At 42.8% G+C, this 27767-nt stretch overlaps 1 protein-coding gene across 1 annotated transcript in view; it reads right to left on the bottom strand.

The window, feature by feature from the left end:
* KL (klotho) overlaps nt 1–27767 on the bottom strand; it is a 75347-nt gene that overhangs the window by 20364 nt on the left and 27216 nt on the right. Inside the window, exon 2 of the mRNA XM_064167930.1 lies at nt 973–1483. Within this exon, the coding sequence (XP_064024000.1) occupies nt 973–1483 (511 nt within the window). The remainder of the gene's footprint in view (nt 1–972; nt 1484–27767) is intronic.

Raw genomic sequence — 27767 nt, 5'->3', positions numbered from 1 at the left:
CTTTACTTGCAATAATGAGGCTTTAGGAACAGCAGATGAAACAAATGTGGGAGTCCTCTGCATCTACATGATTGCTGAGGATAAACTGAAAACCGTTTTTGCTCATCCCCTTTATGAAAATGGCACATAGCACAAGAGCTATCATGTCTGAAATAACAGCTGCAATGATATCATTTTAAAAATCAGTAATCTGTAGACAATCAATTGTTGAATTGTAAATTAAGAAATTAAAAGGCAATAAAAATGGAAATGAGAGCCCCAACAATTTACTGGTGGCAGGACTGAAAAAAAAAATACTGTGCCATAAAGAAATGGGAAAATACAAAATTACTTTACTACAAGGTAGTGTATTTCTCTTAGTGTTTAGAAAAAATACTAAGTTAATAATGTAAATAATTTAGATTATATAACTTACATTGAACTGATGTAAATTCAGATTATTGTGATTTATGCCCAGGGTTGCACAGATGTAAAATTTGTGTAAGGGCTACACTGTGATGCTGAAGTCTTTTCATTCTGCTATTCATTTAAAATTTTACTCATTCAGCCTTATGTGTTCTTCAGAAGAGATCTTTTTGCATTCATTTACCTTCCCACTTCTTACATTTTGCACACATGCATTCATACATCCAAGATACGGAAAACAGCCACTAATACATAAGACAGGAAATGTCTCTAAACGCACTGAGAACAGAGTTCACACTTGTTTTGCACTTCCTCCCAACAAAGACAGGAGAAATTTTTCTCCTGACTTCAAAGACAGCAGCATCAGTCTCACCAAATGCTATCTGCAGACATTAAGATTCTTCAAAGAGCTGAAAATAACAAACCCAGTAAAGAAATTGGAGTCTAAGTCTCCAGCTGAATGTAAAGGAATAAAATCCGTTTTCAGCCTGGTTCTTTAACACATCTCTGCTGGCTATTTTGCATTACAATTATGTCAAGTATATATTAATACAAACTCAGCCTTACCTTTTAAAGTTTCCATAATGAACTTTTTGAGATAGTAAATATATTTGGCATCATCTCTCTTGGTGCTACCAGAAACAAACCAGCTGTTCTCCACAATGAATACTTGGGGATTATTATATTCACTGCTTATCCAGTAAAGGAGCTGCCTTAGGCTTATTGATTCCAACTGCTGGAATTTCATGCGGGAGTCCAAGAGCTGGAAACTCAGGGTAGCTCCAAATGAAAGAGCAAAAAAGTCTGCTGTTCCCTTGATAAACTTCTGCTCAACTTCACTGAATTCTGGCAACAGAGAGGAAAGGTTGCTCTTCATGCTTTCTGGATAGTCACCATCAATAAATATGGGCTTAGCAAACCAGCCAAGCACAAAATCAAGGGATTTTTGACATTCCCTTATGTTTTTTTCAGTCATACGTTGAGGTCTGATCCAGTGGGAACTAAGGGCAATGGACACTTTCCCTCTCTGAGTCGGACGGAAATGGTCATTGTAGAGATGCCAGACTTTAGCATGGGCCTGTTGAAAAGAAAGACTGCAATCAGTGCACCTGAATTTTCATTTTCAGTAACACAATTAGTCTCAAGTACTGACATCCAGTGTCATGTAGCAACCACATAATCACAGCATTTGAGGGCTCAGCCTCGCTCATTCATCACCAATTTACAACTCCTAAATTAACTTCTCAACAATACCATACTAATACCACATATCAATTCGAAATGATTAGTTGGCCAGGGAAAACAGTGTGAGATACTATTTTAGGCACTGGACAAACTTTTAGCTAGACATATTTATTAACTCTTATTTTTGCGTTCAGCCATACTTCCAGTGTCCATGACAATGAAAAAGCATTTAAATGAACCAGTTTTAAAGTAAGTTTTCATTATAGGAATATAACTTTATTTGTAGACTCATAGATATATAAAGATACATAAAGGAAGGTCTGTTCTTAAAAACTGCCCAGATCTCTCAAAAGAACGTCCTTCAAGTTATTCCTCTTTGAATCACATCACACAGCAGAGGAAAAGCTACCAATCTAGGTTTTTAAAAGTCTGATGAAAAAGAATTTACCACAGCTCCTGAAAAATTATTCCAATAATTCCATTTGCTTTATTAAAATTTGTTATTTACCTCTAGCATAAGATTTCAACCACTTGTCTTGGTGTAATTTTGTCTGTTCCTGTGAGGAGATTGTTTCTACCAAATGCCTTCCCACGATCTCACAGTCAGTTGAAACAGTCTCCTGATGTTCCCTTTGAAAGCCAAACAGATTAAGTTCCTGGAGCTTTGTATTATCTTCAGGCATAGCTTCAAGCTCTGTAACCATTCTCCCTGATCTCTGCTGCTTCTCTTCCAATTTGTCATCATGTCTTAAACTACAGAAGCAGAATTGGACACAATATGCTGGTGGTAGTCTTGCCAGCAGTAAATGCAGAGACGATTCAATACACTCTTTGCTGCTTATGTGGCCACAGCATTACACTGTGAGCATATGCTCATCTAAACTACCCTATCTCCAGAGGCCTTCACAATCTAAACCATATCTTTAATTCGCACCTACCTTATCAAAGAACTGTGATTGCTGCATGAACCATCATCCTATCTTTCTATCATCTATATGCTAATAGAAAGTCTAATGTTTTTTTCTAGGTCATTGATAAAAAGGTAAAAAAATATGAGATCTGTTCATTAAAATAAAGCCTATTTCCAGTTTGCATTTGAATTTTGAGGCTTACCAGTTAGTATTTGTTCACATGTGCTGTGCTGACATGAAACCTGATTCTTGGCATACAAAGCCACAGATGTGATGAATATGACAAATTATTAATCAAAGTGTCACTCATATTTTTAGCCCTCCCTGGAATAAAAGACATGTAGAAAGCCTAATAACTCCACTCCATGTAGTTGCTATGTTGGCAAATTTTATCATTCATTTACTGAAAGCTGCTGTTCAGTTTCCTTTTCATATACTCTTAGCATTCAGGCTTTGAACCACAATGATCTCCAGTTGCCAGCATTACTAGGAACATTAAGCAATTAAGATTATTAATAATTTTTTACATAGACACTCTTAATTATCCAGGAAATATAATGAATTCTGTCATTCTACTGTTCTTGAAGAGTTTAAATTCTCACTACTGGGAGAAAAAGAAACGGAAATGAAGGACAACTGAAGGTAATATCAGTAATCAAGACTCAGCTTGGCTGCCTCCATACAGAAACCTGCTGCCTTTGAGCCATCATGTGGTACGTAAAACATCAGTGCAGTTGTGACACCAGCCTCTGGAGGAGACTAGATCCATGCCCCTTTAGAATGGTCACTAAAACCTAAAGGGAGCAATCTTGGAAACTGTGAATCACAGTGCACACCTATGTGAGGAAACAGACGAGATATTTTACAAACAGCTGGAGGCTTTCTCAGGATCAGATCTTGTCCTTGTGGGTGACTTTAACCTGCCAGGCATCTGCTGGGAACTTAATTCAGCAGAGAGGAGGCAGTCCAGGAGATTTCTAGAGCACATGGAGGACAGCTTCATGTCCCAGCTGCTAAGTGAGCCTACTAGGGGTCAAGCTCAGCTTGACCTGCTGCTCTCCAACAGAAAAGGGCTGGTAGGAGATGTGACAGTGGGAGGCTGCCTGGGGTGTAGTGATCATGAGTTAGTGGAGTTTTCAATATGCAGGGAGATAGAGAGGCACTACAACAAAACTCACACCTTGGACTTTCGGAGGGCAAACTTCAATTTGCTTAAGAAAGTTATTTCCAAAGTCCCCTGGGCAGCAGTCCTTGAGGACAAAGGGGTCCAGGATGGTTGGACCTACTTTAAACAGGAGCTCTTGAAGGCACAGGAGCTGGCAGTTCCCATGTGCCGAAAGATGAGCCGGCGGGGAAGGCGACCAGCCTGGATGAGCAAACAGCTCCTGAAGGAATTGGGGGAAAAAAAGAGGGTGTATCGCCTCTGGAAGGAGGGGAAGGCTTCTCCTGACGTGTTTAAGGAGGTAGCCAGATTATGCAGGAGAAAAATTAGAGAGGCTAAGGCCCAGCTAGAACTTAGGCTGCCACTTCTGTGAAAGATAACAAAAAGCACTTCTATAAATTTATCAACACTAAAAGGAAGGGCAAGAAGAGCCTCCACTCCTTACTGGACCAGGAGGGGAATACTATAACTGATGATGTAGAAAAGGCTGAGGTCCTGAATGCCTTCTTCACCTCAGTTTTCAACAGTAAGGGGGGAGGAGTTCAGGGCAAGTGGCCTCTTGAACTGGGAGATGGGGTCGGGCAGCGGTGTGTTCCCCTGGAAATTCATGAAGAATTAGTTCAGGACCTGCTGAGCCATCTGGACACCCACAAGTCCATGGGACCAGATGGGATCCATCCCAGGGTGCTGAGAGAGCTGGCAGCTGAGCTGGCCAAGTTGCTCTCCATCATTTTCCATCAGTCCTGGCTCACCGGAGAGGTCCCAGGAGACTGGAAAATGGCCAACGTGGTCCCCATCCACAAGAAGGGTCGGATGGAGGAACCTGGGAAATACAGACCTGTCAGCCTGACCTCAGTGCCAGGGAAACTGATGGAACAGGTTATCTTGGGGGTGATGATTGCACCTAAGGAATGGCAAAGGGCTCAGGTCCAGCCAGCATGGGTTTAGGAAGGGCAGATCCTGCCTCTCCAACCTGATCTCCTTCTATGATCAGGTGACCCGCTTGGTGGATGTGGGGAGGCCCGTGGATGTGGTCTATCTGGACTTCAGCAAGGCCTTTGACACTGTCCCCCACAGCAAACTGCTGGCTAAGCTGTCAGCCCACGGCTTGGATGGCAACACTCTGTGCTGGGTTAGGAACTGGCTGGAGGGCCGGACCCAGAGAGTGGTGGTGAATGGTGCCACATCCAGCTGGTGGCTGTCACTAGTGGTGTCCCTCAGGGATCTGTGCTGGGCCCCATCCTCTTTAACATCTTCATAGATGATCTGGATGAGGGCATGGAGTCAGTCATCAGCAAGTTTGCAGATGACACTAAGCTGGGGGCAGATGTGGCTGGGCTGGAGGGCAGAAGGGCTCTGCAGCGGGACCTTGACCGCCTGCACAGATGGGCAGAGTCCAATGAGATGGGGTTCAATAGCTCCAAGTGCAGGGTGCTGCACTTTGGCCACAACAATCCCATGCAGAGATACAGGCTGGGGTCAGAGTGGCTGGAGAGCAGCCAGACAGAGAGGGATCTGGGGGTACTGATTGATACCCGCCTGAACATGAGCCAGCAGTGTGCCCAGGTGGCCAAGAGAGCCAGTGGCATCCTGACCTGCCTCAGGAATGGTGTGGTCAGCAGGAGCAGGGAGGTCATTCTGCCCCTGTACTCTGCACTGGTTAGACCACACCTTGAGTACTGTGTTCAGTTCTGGACCCCCCAGTTTAGGAGGGACATTGAGATGCTTGAGCGTGTCCAGAGAAGGGCGATGAGGCTGGGGAGAGGCCTCGAGCACAAGCGCTACAAGGAGAGGCTTAGGGAGCTGGGGTTGTTTAGCCTGGAGAAGAGGAGGCTCAGGGGAGACCTTATTGCTGTCTACAACTACCTGAGGGGAGGTTGTGGCCAGGAGGAGGTTGCTCTCTTCTCTCAGGTGGCCAGCACCAGAACAAGAGGACACAGCCTCAGGCTGCGCCAGGGGAAATTTAGGCTCAAAGTGAGGAGAAAGTTCTTCACTGAGAGAGTCATTGGGCACTGGAATGGGCTGCCCGGGGAGGTGGTGGAGTCGCCGTCCCTGGGGCTGTTCAAGGCAAGATTGGACGTGGCACTTGGTGCCATGGTCTAGCCTTGAGCTCTGTGGTAAAGGGTTGGACTTGATGATCTGTGAGGTCTCTTCCAACCCTGATGATACTGTGATACTGTGTGATACTGTGCCTGAATTAAGCTCTCAGTGGCAAACTTCAGCATTGATGTTCTCATTTATAATACATCAATACTTCAAATAAATGTGATGTGGTCATACCACCTGTCTATATCCATACAATGGATTTTGATGCTAGTGAGAAACTAAATATAGTAACCACATCAAACTCTCATGTCAAATATGAGAGCTCACCTAAGCACAGACTTAGTTCTGTTTCACACTGATGAAAAAAAGAGAAGAGACATTGCACATCAAGACCAAAATGCTATAGACCCATGTTGTGGAGGGCCTGTAGGCCCAAAAAATAAGCTTATTTATGCCTTGCCTGGGCATGTTTTTCTGCCCAAACCAGAGACAAACACATTAAATGGATAAAAGGGGCACAACAGACCTGATGCCATAAAGTCTGGCCTGCCCAGGACACCTGATTGTGTAAGCCCCCACATGCCCAGCTCCTGCCTGCCTAGTGTAAGGCCCAGGTGATTACCATATTTGGAAAGTTCAGGCCTGTGACTTTTGCCTATTATGGCATTGTTTGGCTGACTGCCAACCTGATTGGTCATTCTAGTGGCCAAAGGGCCATTAATCTCGGCCTACATTCAATAAATAGGGGTACACAGGTAAACAACATTCTCAGACTCTCCTGACTGTTTGGACTCCCTGCATTGCTTGCCTGCCTACGTACTCACTAGCAGAGCTCACTTACGTCTGCCTACATATATGTGGAGCCCATAGCCTCCCAGCCAGCTGTGCACACTTGCACGCCACTGTGGTGAGTTATCAGGACCAGATCCTGCATTGCCTGCCTTTACCTAGGAAGCACAGACTCCCGAGCAGCCGTGCACCCTATTATATGCCCACTGCCTTACCACTGCCTGGTAAGTGCCACTGCCGCTGAGTTAACCAGGAGCAGACTCCACTTGTCTGCATAGGATCGGCCTACGTAGCCAGCATGAGATCATGCTGAGACAGCATGACATCCTGCCTCTGCACCTGAGATCCTGCCTAAGAATCCCTGTACAGAGCATCCACAAAAAGCCAGCAGCACAAGGTCAGAGACAGTCATTTCCCCAGAAGCCGGGAGGATTCTCCTTTTCCACTCAAGCCAGTAGGATTCCAGCCTCAAAGTCCATGGGCAAAGACTCCCCTGAGGTTTGGACATTAGTAATAGGCTGTGACGTACCCTTGGAGGGTGATTATTGATTAAGCAGAAATTGTGAGTAAATGCTTTGATGCCTCTGTAATATCTATTGCCTCTGCCATAGAGCAGAAAGTTTTCAGCCCACTCTGCTGGGCGAATAGTGTATAGACCCCAAGTGGCATTAAGCTGCGGGGAAAACTCCTCTCTCTGTTTATAGTTTGAATGTTTGCTAGTTATTAACAAGTTATAGAGTGGTATTAATCCTAGAATGTCTTCCATAACCATGTAGAATCCATTTAATATTAATATACAGTTGTTGGGGGTGGCAAGAGTTCAGAATATTGAGTTTAATAAATATATATTTTTTATAGAATATTATCTCGCACCAATTAATTCCTCCCCTCTGCCAAAACCAGTGTAGGCAGCAGAATACCCCTCTGCAACAACCCAGCACTTCAAATACAACTTAAAATTCCACTGTGAACAAAGGTACCACCACTTGCAACTCTTATATGCACATCCAAATTCTCCCTCCTTAAAATGCTCCATGCTCTTCCTCTGTCTGACCTGACTCATCTGCAGACTGCCTAGCTCAGACGTTAAGATATTGCCATGCACACTCTCAAACACATACTTTTATCTCTATCATCTGCACTTACAGGTATGCTGCCCACTTATTGCACACCTCTAGGACTGTAGAAGACTTGCTCCATAGATCTTGGCCCTACCTATTTCTCCCATCAGTGGAGAAAAATCTTTTGTTGTATTAGTAGTTTTGATTCTACCATGAAGAAAAGAGGAAGAAACCTCACAGGTTATCCCTCTACAGAGAGAAGGAGGCGCCAATTACTCCTTCCCTACAATGCAAAACAAAAAAATCCCACAATGTGGGATTTTCTCAACTTTATTTTCTAAGCAAGTCATCTAGTCTGCCTCTATGGGAAATGAGAGATGACTCTTGTCTAAGATTTGCAGGGTGAGTCACTTTTTGCAAATTCATCTCTCTCTCTCCACAGAGAACACCTGCTACTCAGTGTCGACATGTTCCAGAGGTAGACAAAGGCAGGTGACAAGAAGCCCACTTAAAAGTCTGCTCTCTGTAGTGTGCATGAAGTCATATCACGTTATTTCCATTAAAAAAACCAGCTAAACAGAGAAAATGGTGCATAAAAGTCCCCAGGCACTGTGGATATAGATTAATGAAGCAGCTCAAAACTGCATAGAAATAAAGCCACTGACAGAGCAGACAGTCTCTGCGGAAATCTGGGACGGAATTAATTTGCCTAAAATTAGGTGTCTGATGCAGTTAGACATCAGGCTATTCAAGACAGTTTCAGAAAGCTGTAAGCCCCCCTTAACCCTGCCACATCTCTCAGCTCCACTTGGGATACTACAGAATGTTTGCATAATTTGTACCTAAACCTGTATTCAGACAAGTGAATCCCACTCCCATGGCAGGACTCATTTTGAACTGCAGACACCTTATATTTCACTGTCTACCTGACCTAGATGCCCAGGTTCCCTCTACAGGCAGTGAAGGTTTGAAGGTGTCAGGCTCCACTAACTGCCTGAAGACAGGCACCTATAGTTGCCACTCCAGAACAATGCAGGCTTAGTCACAGCTGCCATTTTCTCACAGATGTCCTAAAAAAACCAGGAACTTTCACACAGCACTACTTATACAATGCTTATGGGTTCCTACTCCAAGTCGAACTAATCAGTGGATTCCAACAAGTGATTCCCACCACAGTACAGCAGCCAAGTCATCAGATGCGTGAGGACCACAACCCAGGTCCCAACAACTGTATGTATTAGGAAAAGGACTTAATGTGGATGCCCAGACCTTTTTTGTGATGCCTTACCTGAATGAAGCTAGCAAACACAATGTGGGACTCAGTGGGAGACCTTGATCTTCTGGAGCAGCTGCTGGAGACCAGGCAGAATATCCAAAGGTAGCTCAAACAATATTACTTATCTCCTGGAACAGCTGAAGCCTTCTAGATGTCTATTACCTTTAATTGAACTCTAGCACCCCAAATCTAGCACGTTCAGAGGAACCAACCTACTACAAATTCCTTTATATTTTATCTGAAATTTTACTTCCTGATCTCAGTGACCAACCTATTGGTGCCTATTTTAATGTTCACATCTGTCTAGGCACCATGGCAATCCACACTTCAGTACTTTCACTGACACAAAGCATGGCAACTTCATGTCCCTAGTTTTAAAAGGTGCTGAGGGGCCTTTGCTCTTTGTTAGCTCAGACCAACGTGCAGCACTGGTAGATCACATGGCTTGACTGGAAAACCTTACTAAAAAAGCCTGCTTGCAAACTGACTCTAGAAAGGGTGGTGCAGGCAGCCACGTGTTATGAGCAGAATTACATGCTAAAATCTGTGTGCTGGCTTCCAGGCTGTTGAATTTGGGTTGTCTTGCCATTAGTACATACATTCAGAGGGTAACGCATACTGTTGCATACCAAAAACTTGATTGACATACTTAAGCCTGCTGAGACTTAAGCTAAACTGGTATTGGAAAAGCTGTGAATTAGGACAGGTGCTCTCTGTATTTGCTAGTACCTATTCTTCAGGAACAGAAAAGCTTTTAAACAGAATGTATCTTACCCTTAAAATATTTTCATTACAAAGGAAAACATGAAGTTCTTTATCACCATAAAAATTAAAATCTCAGGATGTGGCTTGCCCTCAGCTAAGACCAGTTGTATGTGTCTGTACTTCACTCATGTTTCAGGCTCTGACACAGTCCCATTTTCAGATTTATACATTCTTCCTCCCCTGACTTTTCCACTTAATAAACCTATGTGGACCATGATCTGCCTATACAAAACTCATGGAACTCTGATATTGAGCATATATGATCAGCCTTAAAGACATCTGTGTCAAGGTCAATAATGCCAAAATCAAGCCTTGATGAATGGTGTCAAGCACATTTCTAAGCAGAAAAGCCCCTGCCACACCACAGAATGGTCTAGTCCAAATTCCTGTGGTGACAGCAGAAGTAATTCAACACAGGCAAACAAACATCATAATCTGACCCAGTAATGTCCTGCTTGACTGCAGGACAGGTCTACATAGTCCAAGAATCATGATGCATGACATTCACAAGAGCAGATCAAGAATTACAATTGGGAGCACCATGATTCTATAATTTGTGTTCACTTCTCTAGAACAAGTTGTGTGTCTTCTGAGCCAATAACAATACTATTCATTTCACAAACTGCACAAACACCCTGCTCTCCAGGCTCAGAGGAACGACCCTCTACTAACTCCCTATTTGCATGTTAATGAAACCAAATAGCAAAATGCTACTGAAACTCATTTAGCAATATAAAGAGAAAAGCTAATTTGAAAAGATGTGCAAAGGCTTTTTGATGGACTGATGCACCTCCAACAAAAATGTCATTATTCAGTCCTACATCAAAAGCCCTTCTGAAATGGATATAATTACCACAATGACATGGGAAACTCTAGTACATGATTAGTCAGACTGTGTCTTGTACCAAGAAGGGGGAAATGTAATGTGTTTCTTCCCTCAGTATCATCAAAAGCAAGTGTTTTAATCAAAAGCTACAACAAAGGGTGCCACAGCTCATGTTGTATTTCACCCTTAGATTCAAAGCCAAGTAGATTTTACCCACACAGTATTTGGAGAAATGCTCTCTTTCACAAGCAAATTACATTCCTAATTCTGAGTAACAGAAATGGGTATTTCAAAAATGCCTAAGGGTTTTGCCATCATATTTTGAAACTGGTAAGATAGTATAAAGCACAGGATCATGCTATAGACATAGTCAGGTAGTTAACTTCAGTTTTCCTCATTTCTTCCCAATTACGTATTTTCTGGTTTTCTTTTCAGAATTTGTAGGCCATGGAGTCAAAGAAGTTGGGCTTTTTCACCAATCTCAACAACTTGGGATAGGATTTAGGCTCGTAAATGATACTGAGAATATTAAGTGAACATTTCTCAGTTTACGACCACTTGGCAGCTTTACTGCACACCTGAAGTTCACTGGGTTTGGTTCTACTTCCTTTCTCAGTACAATTTACTCACTGTTTCACACACTCTGCTGGTCACTGTAACGTGCTGATGTCTCATGAAGATGACTGAATTTATGCATGCCATACACAGGGGAGGAACCACTATCATTCCTATTTTAAGAACTGGGCACAGACATATAACAACATACATAGAAGAAAAATTAAACTAGGTACTTGAGGTTGTAGAGTGGTGTGTAAACTCAGAACAACGACTCTGTTTGGTATGATACTCATCTCTACGGAAAAAGCACCAAAGATGGCATTAAATACTTGTCTGAAGGCACAGCAGCTCGCTAAAACACCATTTCTCCCCATCACAGGTGCAATAAAGGAGCTTTGCTAGGACAAGAATAAAAAGGAGAAGGCAATCTAAAAGCATGAAGCTAAGCCACTGGCATGAAGATGCATTATGGGTACCAAAAAAATACAAGAAAGGAAAAGAAAGGAAAAGAAAGGAAAAGAAAGGAAAAGAAAGGAAAAGAAAGGAAAAGAAAGGAAAAGAAAGGAAAAGAAAGGAAAAGAAAGGAAAAGAAAGGAAAAGAAAAGAAAAGAAAAGAAAAGAAAAGAAAAGAAAAGAAAAGAAAAGAAAAGAAAAGAAAAGAAAAGAAAAGAAAAGAGAAAAAGAAAAGAGAAACCTCAACAACAACAAAACAGAAACAGGTAAGAAATATTTCTACCATATGATTTTTAATTCTGTAGTAGATTAAATGCTGGGAGGGCCTGTACTTTCACATACTGTACGCATAAGCATCAGTGAACATTATCACAGATAGCTATGCAGCAGACAGACACAAAGTAACTGCAATGACACAAACCCCCTTGCTTTCATTGTGTCAGGTGACTGCTGTAGGAAACCTCTCCTCTGAAGTAGAGAAAGCCTAGATGTTATGGCACAAGCCCTGAGTTAGGATTCTCTCAGACTCGCACACCCTTGAAAGGTCACTCACTGGGCAGCATGGCAGCCAAAGGTAAGGCAGCTGGACTGCGAGATGCACTCAGCATACACCTTCGTGGAGGAGGGGAGGAACACTCACCTCACGTAATTTCTGCATTCACCTGCATCTGAGCAGATCACATGCACAGGAGAGGGGAAAGCTTCCAGGCCACAATTCACCCAAGCCACTTCTAATGCCCAGACAAATGTGAGATGAAAAGTGCCTGCTGCCCTCCAGTCACCACACAGGCAGTCAACACCTTGTCCAAATGAACTAAAGCACAAAGAGACAAGTAGGCTGGGAAAACTGTTTGAAGTCTCCCGAGACACAAGAGTCTCTGAAAACATAAAGGTCATCTGGAAAAAAAATTAAGCAGCATTTGACTTTGAGAAGCAATGGGAGACGAGTTAAAAATAGCTTCACTTCTGACAAGTGCTTCTGAGACACTTGATGTGTTTAATCATTTGCCGTACCACTGACAGAAAAGATTAATTACAGAACTGCACAAAAATAGTTCAAGGAATGTTGTGACCCATGTGAATATTAAAGATATGAGAGATTCTTAAACAGAGTACAAAAATAAGATAAAAGCACAGAGCAGTCTGAGTGATTTAAAAGTGAGAGAGAATCTTGCAGTACTGAAGGGAGCTAAAAAAGTGCCTTGTAAGAGACCTGACTGATTGGAATCTGGGACACAATGCTCTTATTTAGGGAAAGACCAAGATATAATCATTGCTATCAAATTTGTTTGGGTTGTGATGGACCTACACAAAGACATAGAAGCTCCAGAACCAAGACTGACCTGTGAAGGACTCTTGGGAGGGCAGGCCAAGCTACAATCATGCTGACATATTTGAGTACACAAAACACTGACAGGAAAAAAAGACACAATGCCAAAAGATCACAGGATGTTAGGGGTTGGAAGGGATCTCCAGGGAGCACTGAGTCCAAAGATATGGAGAACCTAGCTGCAATCCACACTAGCAAGCACAGAAAACTCTGTAAGCTGTAGTAAATGGCATAAACCAAGGCAGTAAAACCACTTTGCAAGAGCTGACTATCATCAGACAAATGTACTGAACACAGAGGATGAAAAAAGCACCATGACTTTGGAGGAGCCCTTAATGGGAACAATGGCAATTGTCATGGGCCACTGAACACATAACTGGCCCAAAAAGCAAAGGAGTAAGAGTCAATGGATGCTAAAAGCTAGGAAAGACAGTATTTATAATAGTACTAGTGAGGAGAAGACATCGTTTGGGCTTCTTGAAGGTTTGCACAAACTGAGCGGAGAGGGGGAAACAAAATAAAGGAGGGCTGAGGAAGCAGCAAGCTCTGAAACTACAGAACAGAGGCTCAGAATCTAGAAGCCCCAGAACTCCTGATCTCCCCTGCGCTAAAACAGAGGCCACAAGAGAAGGTAAATAAACACATTACCCTTAAAAGTCATAGTGAAGAGGACAGTTACAGTAACAAACACACTCTTTAATGACATCAGTTTGAAAAAAAAAAAAAAGAAGAAGCTATTGTTGGTTAAATAATATGAAAGTTAAACATTTCCAACATCTTTAAGGGTAAAAGTTCTGAAGAGGTGACTCATGTCAAGCATTTCTCCATGTTTGATGCATTACCAGGGCTTCTGCTAGACGCACGTGAGGAAGCCAAATACTCCTCTGTGCATATTCACCACCCAAACCTACCACTTGGAAATGCCTGTGTAATGGAGAGTATTAATTAATGCAGGATGGGATTTTTTTCCAAATTAATATTATTAATTTTGATATTCAGGACTGTCACCTGCCCAGTAAGTTTTAATTATAATTGGTTCTGTGCAATGGTGATGAAAACATTATACGAAAGAACAACTGGATCTAGAACAAGTAACTAGCAATAATATAAAAAGATTAAACTGCTAGAACTGGAAGAGAAGTTCTTGTAGTCAATATACTGCTTGCCCAGTAGACAGACTCAAGGGGCTCCTTTCTGTTCAAGACAGAAGGTTGGGATTCAATTATATTCAATTACAGAGTTTTGCTAAAGATTTGCCAAAGAGGCTCTAAGTATTTGCTCACAAAATATCATTTCCTGACTCATAGGGCTAACTACAGTTCCCTAGATGGTACCCAGATGTTTGCAGGGAAATCTGTTGGTGTCTTGTCAGCCACCCAGGCTTCTGATCTTCCCAGGCTCCTGACAGGGGGGCAGGGAGAGAAGCAGACAATCTCTGACCCGGGTCCTGGTTCCTTCTGGCCCCAGACTCAGCAGGGAGGCTTGCAGAGGGGCAGGCAGGATGTCTTGCAGATGTGCAGTCTTAGCAGAATGTCACACCGGCTAAACAAGCCTATTCTGTAGAGGCATCTGTGCCTATTCCTGGTAAACTCCAAGCAGCTTTCCAGGCAGACAAACCCAAAGTATCAGAGTTTGTTACTCTGTGGCAGAGATGGTTTTCAGCAAAGCATGGCATGATGCAGCAGCAGTGAGGCAGTAGCAGAATCACTGCCAGAAGAAGAGAGAGCACAGTAAGGCAGAAACAAAGGCCACAGCAGCAAGCACACTGTCACTACCTGCTCATCTCTTTTATCAATGTAGCTCGAGTCTAATGGACCTTTGGGCACAGATTAGCCAATCAGAACGGCAGTTAGCCAAGGGCTTGCTTTTACCTTTTAGGGTAGAACACAAACAAGTGTATAAACACGTGTGAGTACGTTGTAAACAAGTTTGGACAGCTGTGGTGGCACCAGACCCTTTTGTATTCCTTCCCACAGTTGCTTCTCCCATCAGAATGAAGGAGAGCAGAAAAACTTGTCTGGACAAGTCAGAACATGTTTATGTCTATTTTGGCCTGTTTAGGCCTTCCACAACAGCCTCTTCCACACACTGTGGAACTAAGCTTGGTAGCCCAAGTAGTAGTGCAGAGAGAAAGAATGCATTGCTGATGGTTTAGCACATGAAGAGAATTGCTTTGTAAAGTCTGAGAGCAGTTGGTAGAAGCTAAAACAGAAAAGGCCTGTGACATACAGTAGTGTGCTTGAAAGAAACCTGTCTGATCTATCAGGAAAGTGGCAGCAGGATTCCCTGGGTAATGGTTAAATTTTGAGCAGTGAATTCTGTCGTACCATAAACCACACCTGTTGTAGAAAAAATGCCAGATTCTGGTATAACAGTTTTAGCATCTGCCGTCTTTGTTATCTTGTCATCAGGGTAAGGCTGGGAAGAATTTTCCCCTACATTTATGGGGCAGAAATACCACTTCACATGCAACTCATACTCATGGATTTCACTGTGCTCCAGCTTCACACAATATCAATATCACTAAACATAGGAAAAAAAAGTCAGAAATTGATCAAATTAATATAATTTCATGAACAGATGATCTACTGACCTAGACTCAAACAGAGATGAGTTAAGTAAAAGAGAGTAAACCATAACTTTGGGACCACAATTCCAAGTCAAATGATGAACAGGTCAAGTGGTATGAGAAAAAGAAAAATATCTAGGAGTAAACTAATTATCTTATAAACAGTGAGCAAAATTAACAGGAAGATCCTTGCTGTACAAATTTGCACGAGCTCAAACCTCTTCTGAGTTTATTTTTCCCAGGATTTTATATCCATGTTTGCAGATACAATTAAGCCTTCAACCAAGTTGTTAAAGGCAAAATCTGACCTTTGCAACATTCAAAAGAAGGCTGGCAATGACAGTCACACTGGGGATGCTACTGCAGCACAGGCACTTTGTGCTTTGTTATACCCCTCCAGGAGCAGGAGAGGCCATGCTATCACAAAACCAAGGAAAGTCAATCAGTTGACTGTATAAAAAGGAGCATGTTCCTGAGAGACTTAACACGGTGACTCAGAAATTACAGAGTAAGTAAAAGGTGTAATTACCAGGCTGTGCATATTTAAGAGTATCAACAGTGAGGACTCATCAGAAGAATGAACTACAACAATAGGTAGTCCCAAGAGCATACTATGAGGATCTCAACCAGTTTGTTCGAAAGAAAAGACACCTTGAACAGACTAAAACAACAGAAAGCCACTAAGCAATTAATTCAGAATTATTTAATGTGTACCATAGGAAATGTTGCTACTACATAAAGGAAACTCCAATTTCAGCACCCAAAGGGATCTGCTCCGTGGTTGCAAATACAAATTGACAGGTCCTTTATCAGTCACACACCAAAGCAGCAACTACTGCAGCACTCAAGAAAAAAAAACAGAAGTGGGAACGGGGAAACATATCTGAGCAAGCCAGTACATGTTTAGGCCTATTTTGGCCTTCCACAACATTTCATTAAGCAATCTTGGAACAAAATTATTGGATCAGAGCTCTGTGCTACAACAGAGGAAAATGAAAGCCAGAACCAAAGGAACTTTCTGTGTAGACACCACCTCAAGTTTCTTTTTTAAACTAAATATTTGGATTGTTCGTGCCCAAAGCTAGACCAATCACTCGCATGACAACCTGAATTTACTCTAAGTTTAGCTATTAAATTTAATAGTTCTGAGATGAGAGCTGTGCATCAATTACCATCAGCTATGGAATAAGATGGAAAGTTCCTTTCAGCCCTCTAGATGGATACAAAAAAGCAGCTAATCAGGATAAGCAATATAAATGCAAAAGGTAGCAGATTTCAAGCTTCAGACAACTGTTTACATTAGTGTTTGACCAGATGTGGATGCAGAAATATTTTTTCTTCTCAGTATGCAACTGCTCACATGAGATCCAGCTGTGTTTGCATGCATGCATATGCAGGGCAATCACTACAAACTATCTCATTGTGCATAACCTGCTGAAATGCTCTGGTTAGTGCACATGTAACAGTACTGACTGAAGGGTGTGATTTCAGTTATACACCTCTGCAAGTAATGCTCAGGTCGCAAGTCACTGAAATTGTATAATAAACGAACTTTAATCCAGAAATTTTGAGTCCTTTTTGTGTGATTGTTGTAAACAATAAAGTATTTGATGGTAATATCTCAAGTCCTAACGGTCGTAAAACAAGCCACAAAACCAACAGTAAACAAAATACTCAAACAATTGCAGTAGAGAAGGCAGGATATCATTCCTGATGGAAATCCCTCTCATGTGCTCACCTTTGGCTGCAGGATTTTTGAACTTGGCTCTACATCCTGTAGCTGTAGCCCTACTTACACTTTTATATTTCTTAATTTGCACAAGGTAGAAGAGTAGTAAGTGCTGAGCCAGTTCAACAGCTATACTCTAGGAGAATGAAATGTAGACTACCCTCAAGACTTATATACACTATTATGAGTCCATACCAGGGCAAGAAAGAGCTGACAGCTCCAAGAACAACCACTGTTTGGTCCCAATACATCAAAACTGTAGGAGGATTCACATCATTGCTAGATTCAGGAGTCATAGTTTATAGTTTGCAGACTACTAAAAAAGGAGATTGTAGCCCAATAGAGCATTGTTATTGCTAGTACCAAGCTGTAAGATGCATCTAAACTTTAGTTCAGCAGTCACACCCAACCTGCTAAGATCTGCTTTGCATGATTTCAAGTCTGCTTTAGCTGCAAAACTCCTCAGTGACCAAAAGAGGATGAAAACATTGCCTGACTTCTTAGGGTTTTACACCCCTTTGTCTTAAAGCAGGCTCAGTGCAGGTATGCTTCTATCCAAATGGTATTACAGGCCTGCTTCTAGGCAACTGAATCTCAAAGTTGTTATCAACTTAGGTCTGAGAGAGATCCTGCCTAACCTAGACCTGCTAATACAGAAGAACATGGGTTACCTGTGAATCTTGTGTCAAACCTGTGACGCAATACAAGTGTCATGGGCATTCTGTAACGTGAACGACAGCAGGTATCTATGCTCAAGCAACTAAATCTCACTCCTAGCTAGCCTAAAGCAGCTCCAGATGCTAATAAATAGCATGTCAGAGGTGTCCATGTCCACTTGTGACATAAGATTGAGTTGCTCACACAAAGGCATCCACTGCCATCTGCAATGTTCTGGACTATCAAGACATCTGCATGGGCAGATGCCACACAAGATCTGTGAGAAATCTGTGTCTTTTGCACTGACAGAGGAAAGGCAGGATAATTTTGTCTTCTCAAAGCATATATACTTATGTATGTGTGCAGTCTTTTTAGCCCTACTGGCTTCCAAAAAGGTAGCCTTGTGATTGCATGAAGTCATGACTATGGAAGTGTATGTAAGTCTATATCAAAATCTTTGAAAGATTTAGGCAGACCAAGAGGACCTAAGCTAGACTGTACTCCAGAAGTCTTACACCAGCAAGAACCTCTGAAAGGCTGACACAGTGAATCACAGCACCACGTAGATAGACAAGTAGAACCAAATGACACATAACCTAGGGGTCTTGATACCTCAGTTTTCTGCCCATCTTTGCAACAGCATAGAAACCATTAGGCTGACAAGTTTTAATTAATACAATGATTGCTAGTGGTTGCAATTCTTCCTTAATGTAATTGCTTCCATGATGTTAGGCTATGAAAGGAAGAGCTGGGAAACTGCAGAAGGAATTAAAACTGGCTACTCATTAAGGGCACACTCATCAGTGGGGATACAGCCACTGAAGAGGGCACATCTACATTTACCCCGTATCTGGGGTGTGATGGTTTGGGGGTTACCCCGCCCCCCCACACTTTTGAATTTGCCCCAGCTAACTCAGACGGACCCTGGGAATATAGATGAAGCAATTTATTTACAGCTAGCAGAATTTACAAGCAGCTATTTACAATATATACAGTTATATACAATTATATACAGAAATATACAAAGGATAAACAATACAAAAGCACAACTCCCCTCCCAGAAACCTGAGTCCCCAGGAGGGGCTCTCAAACCACCCCAACACCTCCCCCCGGCCCCTCTCAACCTTACCCCAGTTCTCAGGAAGAAAAGAGGTGCAGCCAAGAGGTTAGGGAGCAAGGTTAGTGGGAGCAGGGTTAATGAGATGTGACCAGGTCTAAGGCAAAAGCAAGAGAGAGACAAAATGGAGAAAAAGTCTTTCTTCTTCCCAGAGTTCTCAGCGCAACTGTGAGAGAAGTTGACATCAATTGTTTTCATTTCACTGCCTGTTATCTAGTTCTTCTACCAAAACATTCCAGCTTGCTTCAAACTAGCACAATCCACCCCTTGTCTACTTCGCTCAGAGTATCGCTGAGAATTATCCAATCTAACCTAAACCAATATTTACACTAAAACAATATATACAAGTTCGGTTCACACTTCAATCAGATGTAGGTGATTCAAAAGCTCAGAACAGGGACTCCCAGGTGATGTTGGGTTCGTGCTCACGTACTGTAGATTCTATCGTAGACTCTCTCAGTGTTGGGCGCTGATGTTACCTAGAACAGAAAACTCCTAACAGCTTGGATTTAAACTCTCTCAGCTAAGGTTAAATTTCTCTGTGGAATACACTGGATTTCACCATTCTCCTGCATTACCCAGTAGGTATGACCAGGACCTTCAGCAGAAACCACCCCTCGGACAGGTTTCCCTTCGCCCGAAGGAGAAAATACCCAAACAGTTTTCCCTAACAGATTCTTCTCACGTACAACAGGAACTTTATCACCGTCTACTGTTTGGACCAAATCTGATTGTGCAAGTCCTGCTCTGTTTACTGAACCTCTACTATTTACCAACTAAGTAGCTTGTGCTAAATGTTTGTCCCAGTTTCTTAGACTTCCACCCCCCATGGCTTTTAGGGTGGTTTTCAGCAAACCATTGTAGCGTTCAATCTTCCCTGAAGCTGGTGCATAGTAGGGTATGTGATAGATCCATTCAATACCATGCTCTTTGGCCCAGTTTTTTACAAGATTATTCTTGAAATGAGTACCATTGTCTGACTCGATTCTCTCTGGAGTTCCACGTCTCCACAAGATCTGTCTCTCCAAACCAACAATGGTGTTACATGCAGTAGCATGTGGAACTGGATAGGTTTCCAACCATCCAGTGCTGGCTTCTACCATCGTTAGCACATACTGCTTGCCAGAACGAGATCGAGGTAAAGTGATGTAGTCAATCTGCCAGGCTTCACCATACTTGTACTTTGACCATCTATCACCATACCATAAGGGCTTAATTCGCTTAGCCTGCTTAATAGCAGCACAAATGTCACAGTCATAGATGACTTGGGTGATAGCGTCCATGGACAAGTCAACTGACCTATCGCGAGCCCATCGGTATGTTCCATCTCTGCCTTGATGTCCAGACGAGTCATGGGCCCACCGAGCTAAGAACAACTCACCTCGGTGTTTCCAATCAAGGTCAATGTCAAGTTCAGAGTTGGTATCAACTTGAGCAATCTTAGCAGCTTGGTCTGCCTTCTGATTATGTTGATGTTCCTCAGTGGCTCTGCTCTTAGGCATGTGTGCATCCACGTGCCGCACCTTCACTGGAATTTTCTCCAGCCGTGCATCAATGTCCTGCCATAGATCAGCACACCAAATAGGTTTTCCTTTCCTCTGCCAACCATGCTTCTTCCAGTCCTTCAGCCAACCCCATAGAGCATTGGCTACCATCCACGAGTCGGTGTACAGGTAAAGGACAGGCAAATTCTCACGTTCAGCCACATCAAGAGCAAGTTGAACAGCTTTTACCTCAGCAAACTGACTGGATTCTCCTTCTCCATCTTTCGTTTCGGTAACTCTCCTGGTTGGACTCCAAACCGCTGACTTCCATATTCGCTTGTTCCCAACAAGACGACAGGAACCATCTGTGAACAAAGCATAGTTCTTTTCCTGATCAGAGAGATCACCATAGGGAGGAGCTTCCTCAGCACGAGTTATTTTCTCCTCTGGAGGTTTGGAACAGTCTGTGCCTTCCGGCCAGTTGGTGATCACCTCCACCAGACCAGGTCGGTCAAGATTACCCATTCGTGCTCGTTGGGTTATCAAAGCCATCCATTTAGACCACGTTGCATCTGTGGCATGATGTGGTGATGAACCTTTGCCCTTGAACATCCAATTAAGAACTGGCAGTCTAGGAGCTAAAAGCAATTGTGACTCAGTTCCAATCACTTCAGAAGCTGCTTTCACTCCCTCATAGGCTGCTAGAATCTCTTTCTCGGTTGCAGTGTAATTTGTCTCTGAACCTCTGTAACAACGTCCCCAGAAACCAAGTGGACGACCACGTGTCTCATTTGGAGCTCTCTGCCAAAGACTCCAAGTTGGACCATTGCCACTGGCAGCCGTGTACAGAATGTTTTTAATGTCCGGACCAGATCTCACAGGTCCCAAGCCCACTGCATGGACTACTTCTCGTTTGATCTGATCAAAGGCTGCTTGTTGTTCAGGTCCCCACTCGAAATTGTTTCTCTTACGAGTCACATCATGCAGAGGTTTGACAATCTGACTGAAACCAGGAATGTGTAGTCTCCAAAATCCCACCACACCAAGAAAAGAAAGCGTGTCCTTCTTACTGGTGGGAACTGCCATGGTAGAGACTTTGTTGATCACATCCTGAGGAATGTGACGGCGACCATCCTGCCACCGCACTCCCAGAAACTGAATTTCTTTGGCAGGTCCTTTGACCTTGTCTCTCTTAATGGCAAAACCTGCTTGCAACAGAATGTCAATGATTTTGTTACCTTTCTCGAAGACTTCCTCAGCAGTTTGGCCCCACACAATGATGTCGTCGATGTACTGGATGTGCTCTGGAGCTTTACCTTTCTCCAGTGCATTGTGGATGACTGAGTGACAGATGGTTGAGCTGTGTTTCCACCCCTGAGGCAAACGATTGAACTGGTACTGGATTCCTCTCCAGGTGAATGCAAACTGAGGCCTGCACTCCTTTGCTATGGGAATAGAGAAGAAAGCATTAGCAATGTCTATGGTTGCATACCATTTAGCCTCCTTCGATTCCAGCTCGTACTGGAGTTCCAGCATGTCCGGCACAGCTGCACTCATGGGCGGCGTCACCTCGTTGAGGGCACGAAAGTCAACTGTCAGTCTCCAGTCGCCCGTAGGTTTACGCACAGGCCAGATGGGACTGTTGAAAGGTGAATGAGCTTTCTCGATGACAGCCTGATCCTCCAGTTGACGAATCAGCTGATGAATGGGCAACAAAGAGTCACGGTTAGTTCTGTACTGCCTATGATGAACAGTTTGAGTTGCAATTGGCACTTCCAGGTCCTCTATGTCATGATGTCCCACAACTGCAGATTCATCAGAAAGTTCAGGTCTAACAGACAATTTCAATTTATCATCCTCAATCTCTACAGATGCTATTCCAAAAGCCCATTTATGACCCTTAGGATCTTTGAAAAAACCTTGTCTCAAAAAGTCAATTCCCAAAATGCAAGGCGCATCAGGACCAGTTACAATAGTATGTGTCTTCCACTCTTTACCAGTTAAACTGATCTCAGCCTGTACCTTAGTTAACTCTTGAGATCCACCAGTGATTCCAAAGATAGAAATGGACTCTGTCCCTTTGCAATTAGATGGCAATAAAGTACACTGAGCACCTGTGTCAACTAAAGCCCTGTATTTCTGAACTCTTGAACTGCCAGGCCACCTAATGAATACATTCCAATAGATTTGGTTCTCTCCACTATCCCTTTCCTCCTCCTGGCTGGAGGCAGGGCACCCCTAATGCTGAACATGGCATGTGGGGTGTACACAGTGATTGGTGTCGTTGTGAGAGGAATTGCAACTGTTGGAACAACTGCAGTTGCTCTCGGGAGCTGAAGAAGTGACAGCTACTTTTCTGGCATTATTGCCTCTGTTTCTGCAACTCTGCAGTTCCCTGACCCTCTTTGAAAGAGCTGAAGTAGGTTTACCATCCCATTTGTTCATGTTCTCCCCGTATGTGTCACGCAGAAGTATCCACAGTGACACACGTGATTGCTGCTGTCTGGGTGGAATTTGTCTCCTCCTAGGCTGAAATTGCCTTGCAGGAGGTGGGCGTCTGTTCCTGACTGCAGAAACATGCACCCATTCAGATGATGCAGGAATGGTATCCTTTACCAGATTGGTAATGTTTTTAAGATCCTACTTCAGTTCTTTCATGGTATCTTTAATCTCTGTGGTCATAGTTTGTATGGCAGAGACTAAACCAGAATGTGACAAGCTGTCCTCAATCTGCCTGAGCTGATCAGTGAATTCACCAACAGTGAAAAATCTCCCATTATCACTCCTTGCTAGAAACTTACTGGCCAAGATGTTAGCATAGGATGAAGGAGCAAGCTTAATCAGCTTCTTCATGAGACCTGTTCCCAAAGGAATATCGTCAGGCTCATGAGTGCCATGATCTCCATAAAGCACTTCCTTCACAGCAAACTCCTTCAGAAGCTTAATTCCCTGCTCAACGGTGTTCCACTTCTTGGCAGCCCATGGCAAATCATCTCGGGAAGGATATCTCATAGCCACAGCCAACAAAAGGCGTGTCCACAAGCTAACCCTACCAAGAGGACTTGCTAGGTGTTTGTCCACTCCACTCTCCTTAGTGAGTGGTCCCAGCTGCTTGGCAGACTTGTCTCCTACCTGCAGGGCATGAGCACCAATGCCACGGCATATCACTAGCCAGCTTAAGATTGGCTCACCTGATTCCCTTGTGTATTCCTTCCTAACTTCCCTGACCTCTCTGAGTGGATCTTTGGAGCCTTGGATGTCATCTTCCACCTCCTCTTCCTGTTGTTCTGGTGGTGCCGGGCCTAACACAATCTTCCTCATAGCATTCCTAAACTCATTGGAACCATCCTCTCTCCTGGCAGCTAACCTCACAGCGCTCCTCTCACTTGAGTATTGTTGTCTCAGCACATCTACAAGGTCTCGTAGACTAACTGCCTCCTCTTCCTCCTCTTGCTGCTGATCACCAGAGGTCCCCTCTCTTACATCCTCCTGCGAACCACTCTTTGTCTTAGCTTTTGCCTTAGCAGGTGCCAGAAGTGCCTGAGCAGCAACAGTCTTGGATGTGTCTGCTGGAGGATTTGAATCTTTAGGAGTCTGACTTGGAGGGTTTGAATCCTTAGGAGTCTGACCTGGAGCATTTGAATTATTGGAGGTCTGACTTGGAGCATTTGTATCCTTAGGGGTCTGACTTGGAGCTTGTGAGTTCAGATCTGCCTTGCTTTTAACAGGAGGATTTTGGTTCTGGTCTGCTGGCTGGGGGTTCGAATTGGCTGAGCTGGTGTCATTAGGATTTGGACTGACTGGGCTAGCGTTACTAGCACTAGTAGTGTTAGCATTAGTGGGATTATTTGCCTGTCCTCCTGGGATGCCTGCCAACCCTGACGTGTTATCATTTTTGCTAGGAACATTCTGATTTTGGGTACCTGCCTGTGCTCCTGAGGCTCCTACCGAACTCTGCCCGTTATCATTATTGTTTATGTTACTGGCGGGAACACTGGCTGTGTTCCCAGCACTTGGAGAAGGAGGGGCAGAGGCTGGCAAGGGGGAAGCCGATAGCTGTGTTCCCGTGTTTTGCTGTGAAAGAGACTGCTTCTGAGACACAGAATTTTTCCTAGTTCTTACAGAAGCTGGTTTTGAATTTTTCACCAATAATGCCAAAATTAATATGAATATTAAAATCATAAGAGCCATGATAATGCACAGCAACCCCGCCACAGTCTCTTTCCTGTAAAAATCCTTGCATGGACTTGGCATTTCAGTTTGGGGCTGGATGACCCTCATGAGAGCAGTAGATAAAGCAGACTCTCGATTGATTGTCACATTATTGACAAAAACTCTTGTAATATCACTAGTAATATTCTCAGTGACACTAAAACCAGCATAACCAAGAATGAAATCACCCCAGCTCCAGAACATGTTTGAAAGCTTAGCTTTAGCCTTATTATAAGCCAGATCAATGAAATAAGCAACAATTTGACCTTTTAACCAACTAAATGCCAAGAAAACAAAACCAGACCAGAGCAATGCACCAACCAAATACAATAGCTGCTTGATTAGCTTCATCTTAATTCCCAGAACTAATTTTCCAATCACTCAAAAATATCTAGCCCCACGTTGGGAAAGCCAATAAAAAAATGTGATGGTTTGGGGGTTACCCCGCCCCCCCACACTTTTGAATTTGCCCCAGCTAACTCAGACGGACCCTGGGAATATAGATGAAGCAATTTATTTACAGCTAGCAGAATTTACAAGCAGCTATTTACAATATATACAGTTATATACAATTATATACAGAAATATACAAAGGATAAACAATACAAAAGCACAACTCCCCTCCCAGAAACCTGAGTCCCCAGGAGGGGCTCTCAAACCACCCCAACACCTCCCCCCGGCCCCTCTCAACCTTACCCCAGTTCTCAGGAAGAAAAGAGGTGCAGCCAAGAGGTTAGGGAGCAAGGTTAGTGGGAGCAGGGTTAATGAGATGTGACCAGGTCTAAGGCAAAAGCAAGAGAGAGACAAAATGGAGAAAAAGTCTTTCTTCTTCCCAGAGTTCTCAGCGCAACTGTGAGAGAAGTTGACATCAACTGTTTTCATTTCACTGCCCGTTATCTAGTTCTTCTACCAAAACATTCCAGCTTGCTTCAAACTAGCACATGGGGCTAAATTACAGCAGATACTCTATCATTCAGACTTCCTTCCCACTAGACAAGGAGAATCAGAAAAAGGAGAGAAGACTCATAAATGAAAATGAAAACAGATTTAATAAAATAGCCAAACTAATACAGAGTATATGAAGCTATAATCACCCCAGCAAAGGTGCAGTACTCATAATACACAAGAAGGCAGCCATTGAGAACAGGAGAAGGAAGAAGAACAGGATGAAAAACCCACAAAAGGAAGCCCAAGCAGGACACTCCCCTTTTCTTATCAAATGTCCCCCTTTATACTAAGTGCAATGCTTACGGTGTGGGATACACCTGTGAGCCATGTCAAGTCATCTGTCCTGGCTGACTCTGAATTCCTAATGGCCTGCAGCCCATGTCTGGCCTGGGCTTATGTCCCAGTAAAACCAGGACAGCAGACATTGGTCAGACACCTTTATTTTGAAGAATCACCTCATCCCTCAGCAACCACCAAGAAGAAGAAGCACAGCTGTTCTGATTAGTACCCAGAAGAGGAAAGAGAAATACCAACATAAGGAAAGGTAGGGGAAACTAGATTAATTGGTGGAAGAAAAACTCTTGGAGTACCACATTTTTAAAGACTTGGGAAACAATGATGACTTCAGTCAAGTGATGGAGGAACAAAATGAGGCATACAACTTTATCATTGAAAAAGAAGGTGAATCTGCACTTCTTTGGGGCAAAGATGATTTATGTGTATTTATTAGTCTCTCCTATGAGCTTTTGGGTATACTGCAGTCACAGATTAAACTGGATTCAATTTATACCTCCTTCAATTTGGGAAATACATTTAGAATCCCATCTAAGGCATGCTGAAACCATGAAAATACACTTTTGAGGTGCGAGCTAAGTCCCTTTATGTCCATTTCTAAATGCACGTTTAATGGTAGAAATGAAATTGCTGTACTACAGAGATGAGTGTTAACTCGAAAGTGTACAAATAAGTTTTCTTCTTTATTCTTGTAGTCTATAAAAATAAAAAATCACCATTTGAGCTAAAAGTTGGGTTCATGTACAGCAGAATACTGCCCCAAAAAAAGGTGTTTAAAATTACATACCTAATTCTTATTTTATAAACACAACCCTCGTATTGCTAATTATCTGTAGAAACTAAGCTGTTTCACACCTCCTATACAAGAAATTCAACTAGTTTGGCTGACATAACACTGAATAAACATTTTAATGTAGTTGCTAAGAAGGCAACTGTTAATAAAGTTGACATCATATCAACTACAGGTTATATGCAGTTTTAGTAAGTATATCTTGGGGTTTATTTTCATGTGATGCAGTACAGAATAGGGAGGTTTACTACGTCAATGTAGTCCAATCTCAGCCTTAGCAATCAAGAAAAGAAATCACAGTAAGAGACCTAAAACAGCTTTTATCTAATCATTAAGAAAAATAAAAATAAATTTTAAAAAGTATCAAAAACAACAAAAGGAAAAGGAAGAGTGCCATCAGGGCAACTGCTTGGTCTAAGCCACACAGAAAAGGGATTATGTTAGTTAATACATGCAGTTGTAACTGCTAATTAACTACTCTCGTTCCAGCAACCCTTGTTTAGCTTTTGTGCTCTCATTACCATAGCAATAGACACTTTCTGACCAGCATTAACATCATATTAACAGGCTAAGGTATTCATGAATATGACATCAGTTGGACAAATTTTAAACATACTTACCATAGGTTTAGACTTTACTCTGGCAGTGTAACAAACACTTCTGGAGGCCTAGAGTGTGATTTTTCAACAGAAAGACTTAGCACACTTCTAGTTTCCTTAACCAGTACTTTGTCAGTTATCTGATGGTATTCTCTTTTGGAGAGAAAATAGCGCTGTCTCTTGAGGAGGAGGCAATAACTTTGATGATATTGGGCTTTCCTTACATAAGAAACCTAGAAAAGATTGTTTCCACTTTGGCTAATGCTGCTGCAGAATTACTGCATTGAAGGAAATGACACAAGGTGAAAGTGACAGGATGTATCTGTTGTCTACTATTTCAAGTGTGATACTAAACTTCTAATTGCTCTAGAACACAATTCAAAACCTGTCATACCAAGACATTTGTATACATGAATGAGTCACCAACCACTGGACGATGAATATAAAGCATGAAATGGCTGTATAGCCACCTTTTCTTTTTCTAACTGATTCCAAGTATGGCTAAAAACTTTGGGCTCGGTTTACTTTGGCCTTTTAAAATACAGAGAAACACCAGGACAAATGAAAACCTTAGGAAAGCACTTAACTCACAGCTTCAGAC

This window comes from Pogoniulus pusillus, chromosome 3 (genome assembly GCF_015220805.1).
Source record: "Pogoniulus pusillus isolate bPogPus1 chromosome 3, bPogPus1.pri, whole genome shotgun sequence".
In the NCBI taxonomy this organism is placed as follows: Eukaryota; Metazoa; Chordata; class Aves; order Piciformes; family Lybiidae; genus Pogoniulus; species Pogoniulus pusillus.
This window is presented reverse-complemented; position numbering and strand designations above follow the sequence as displayed.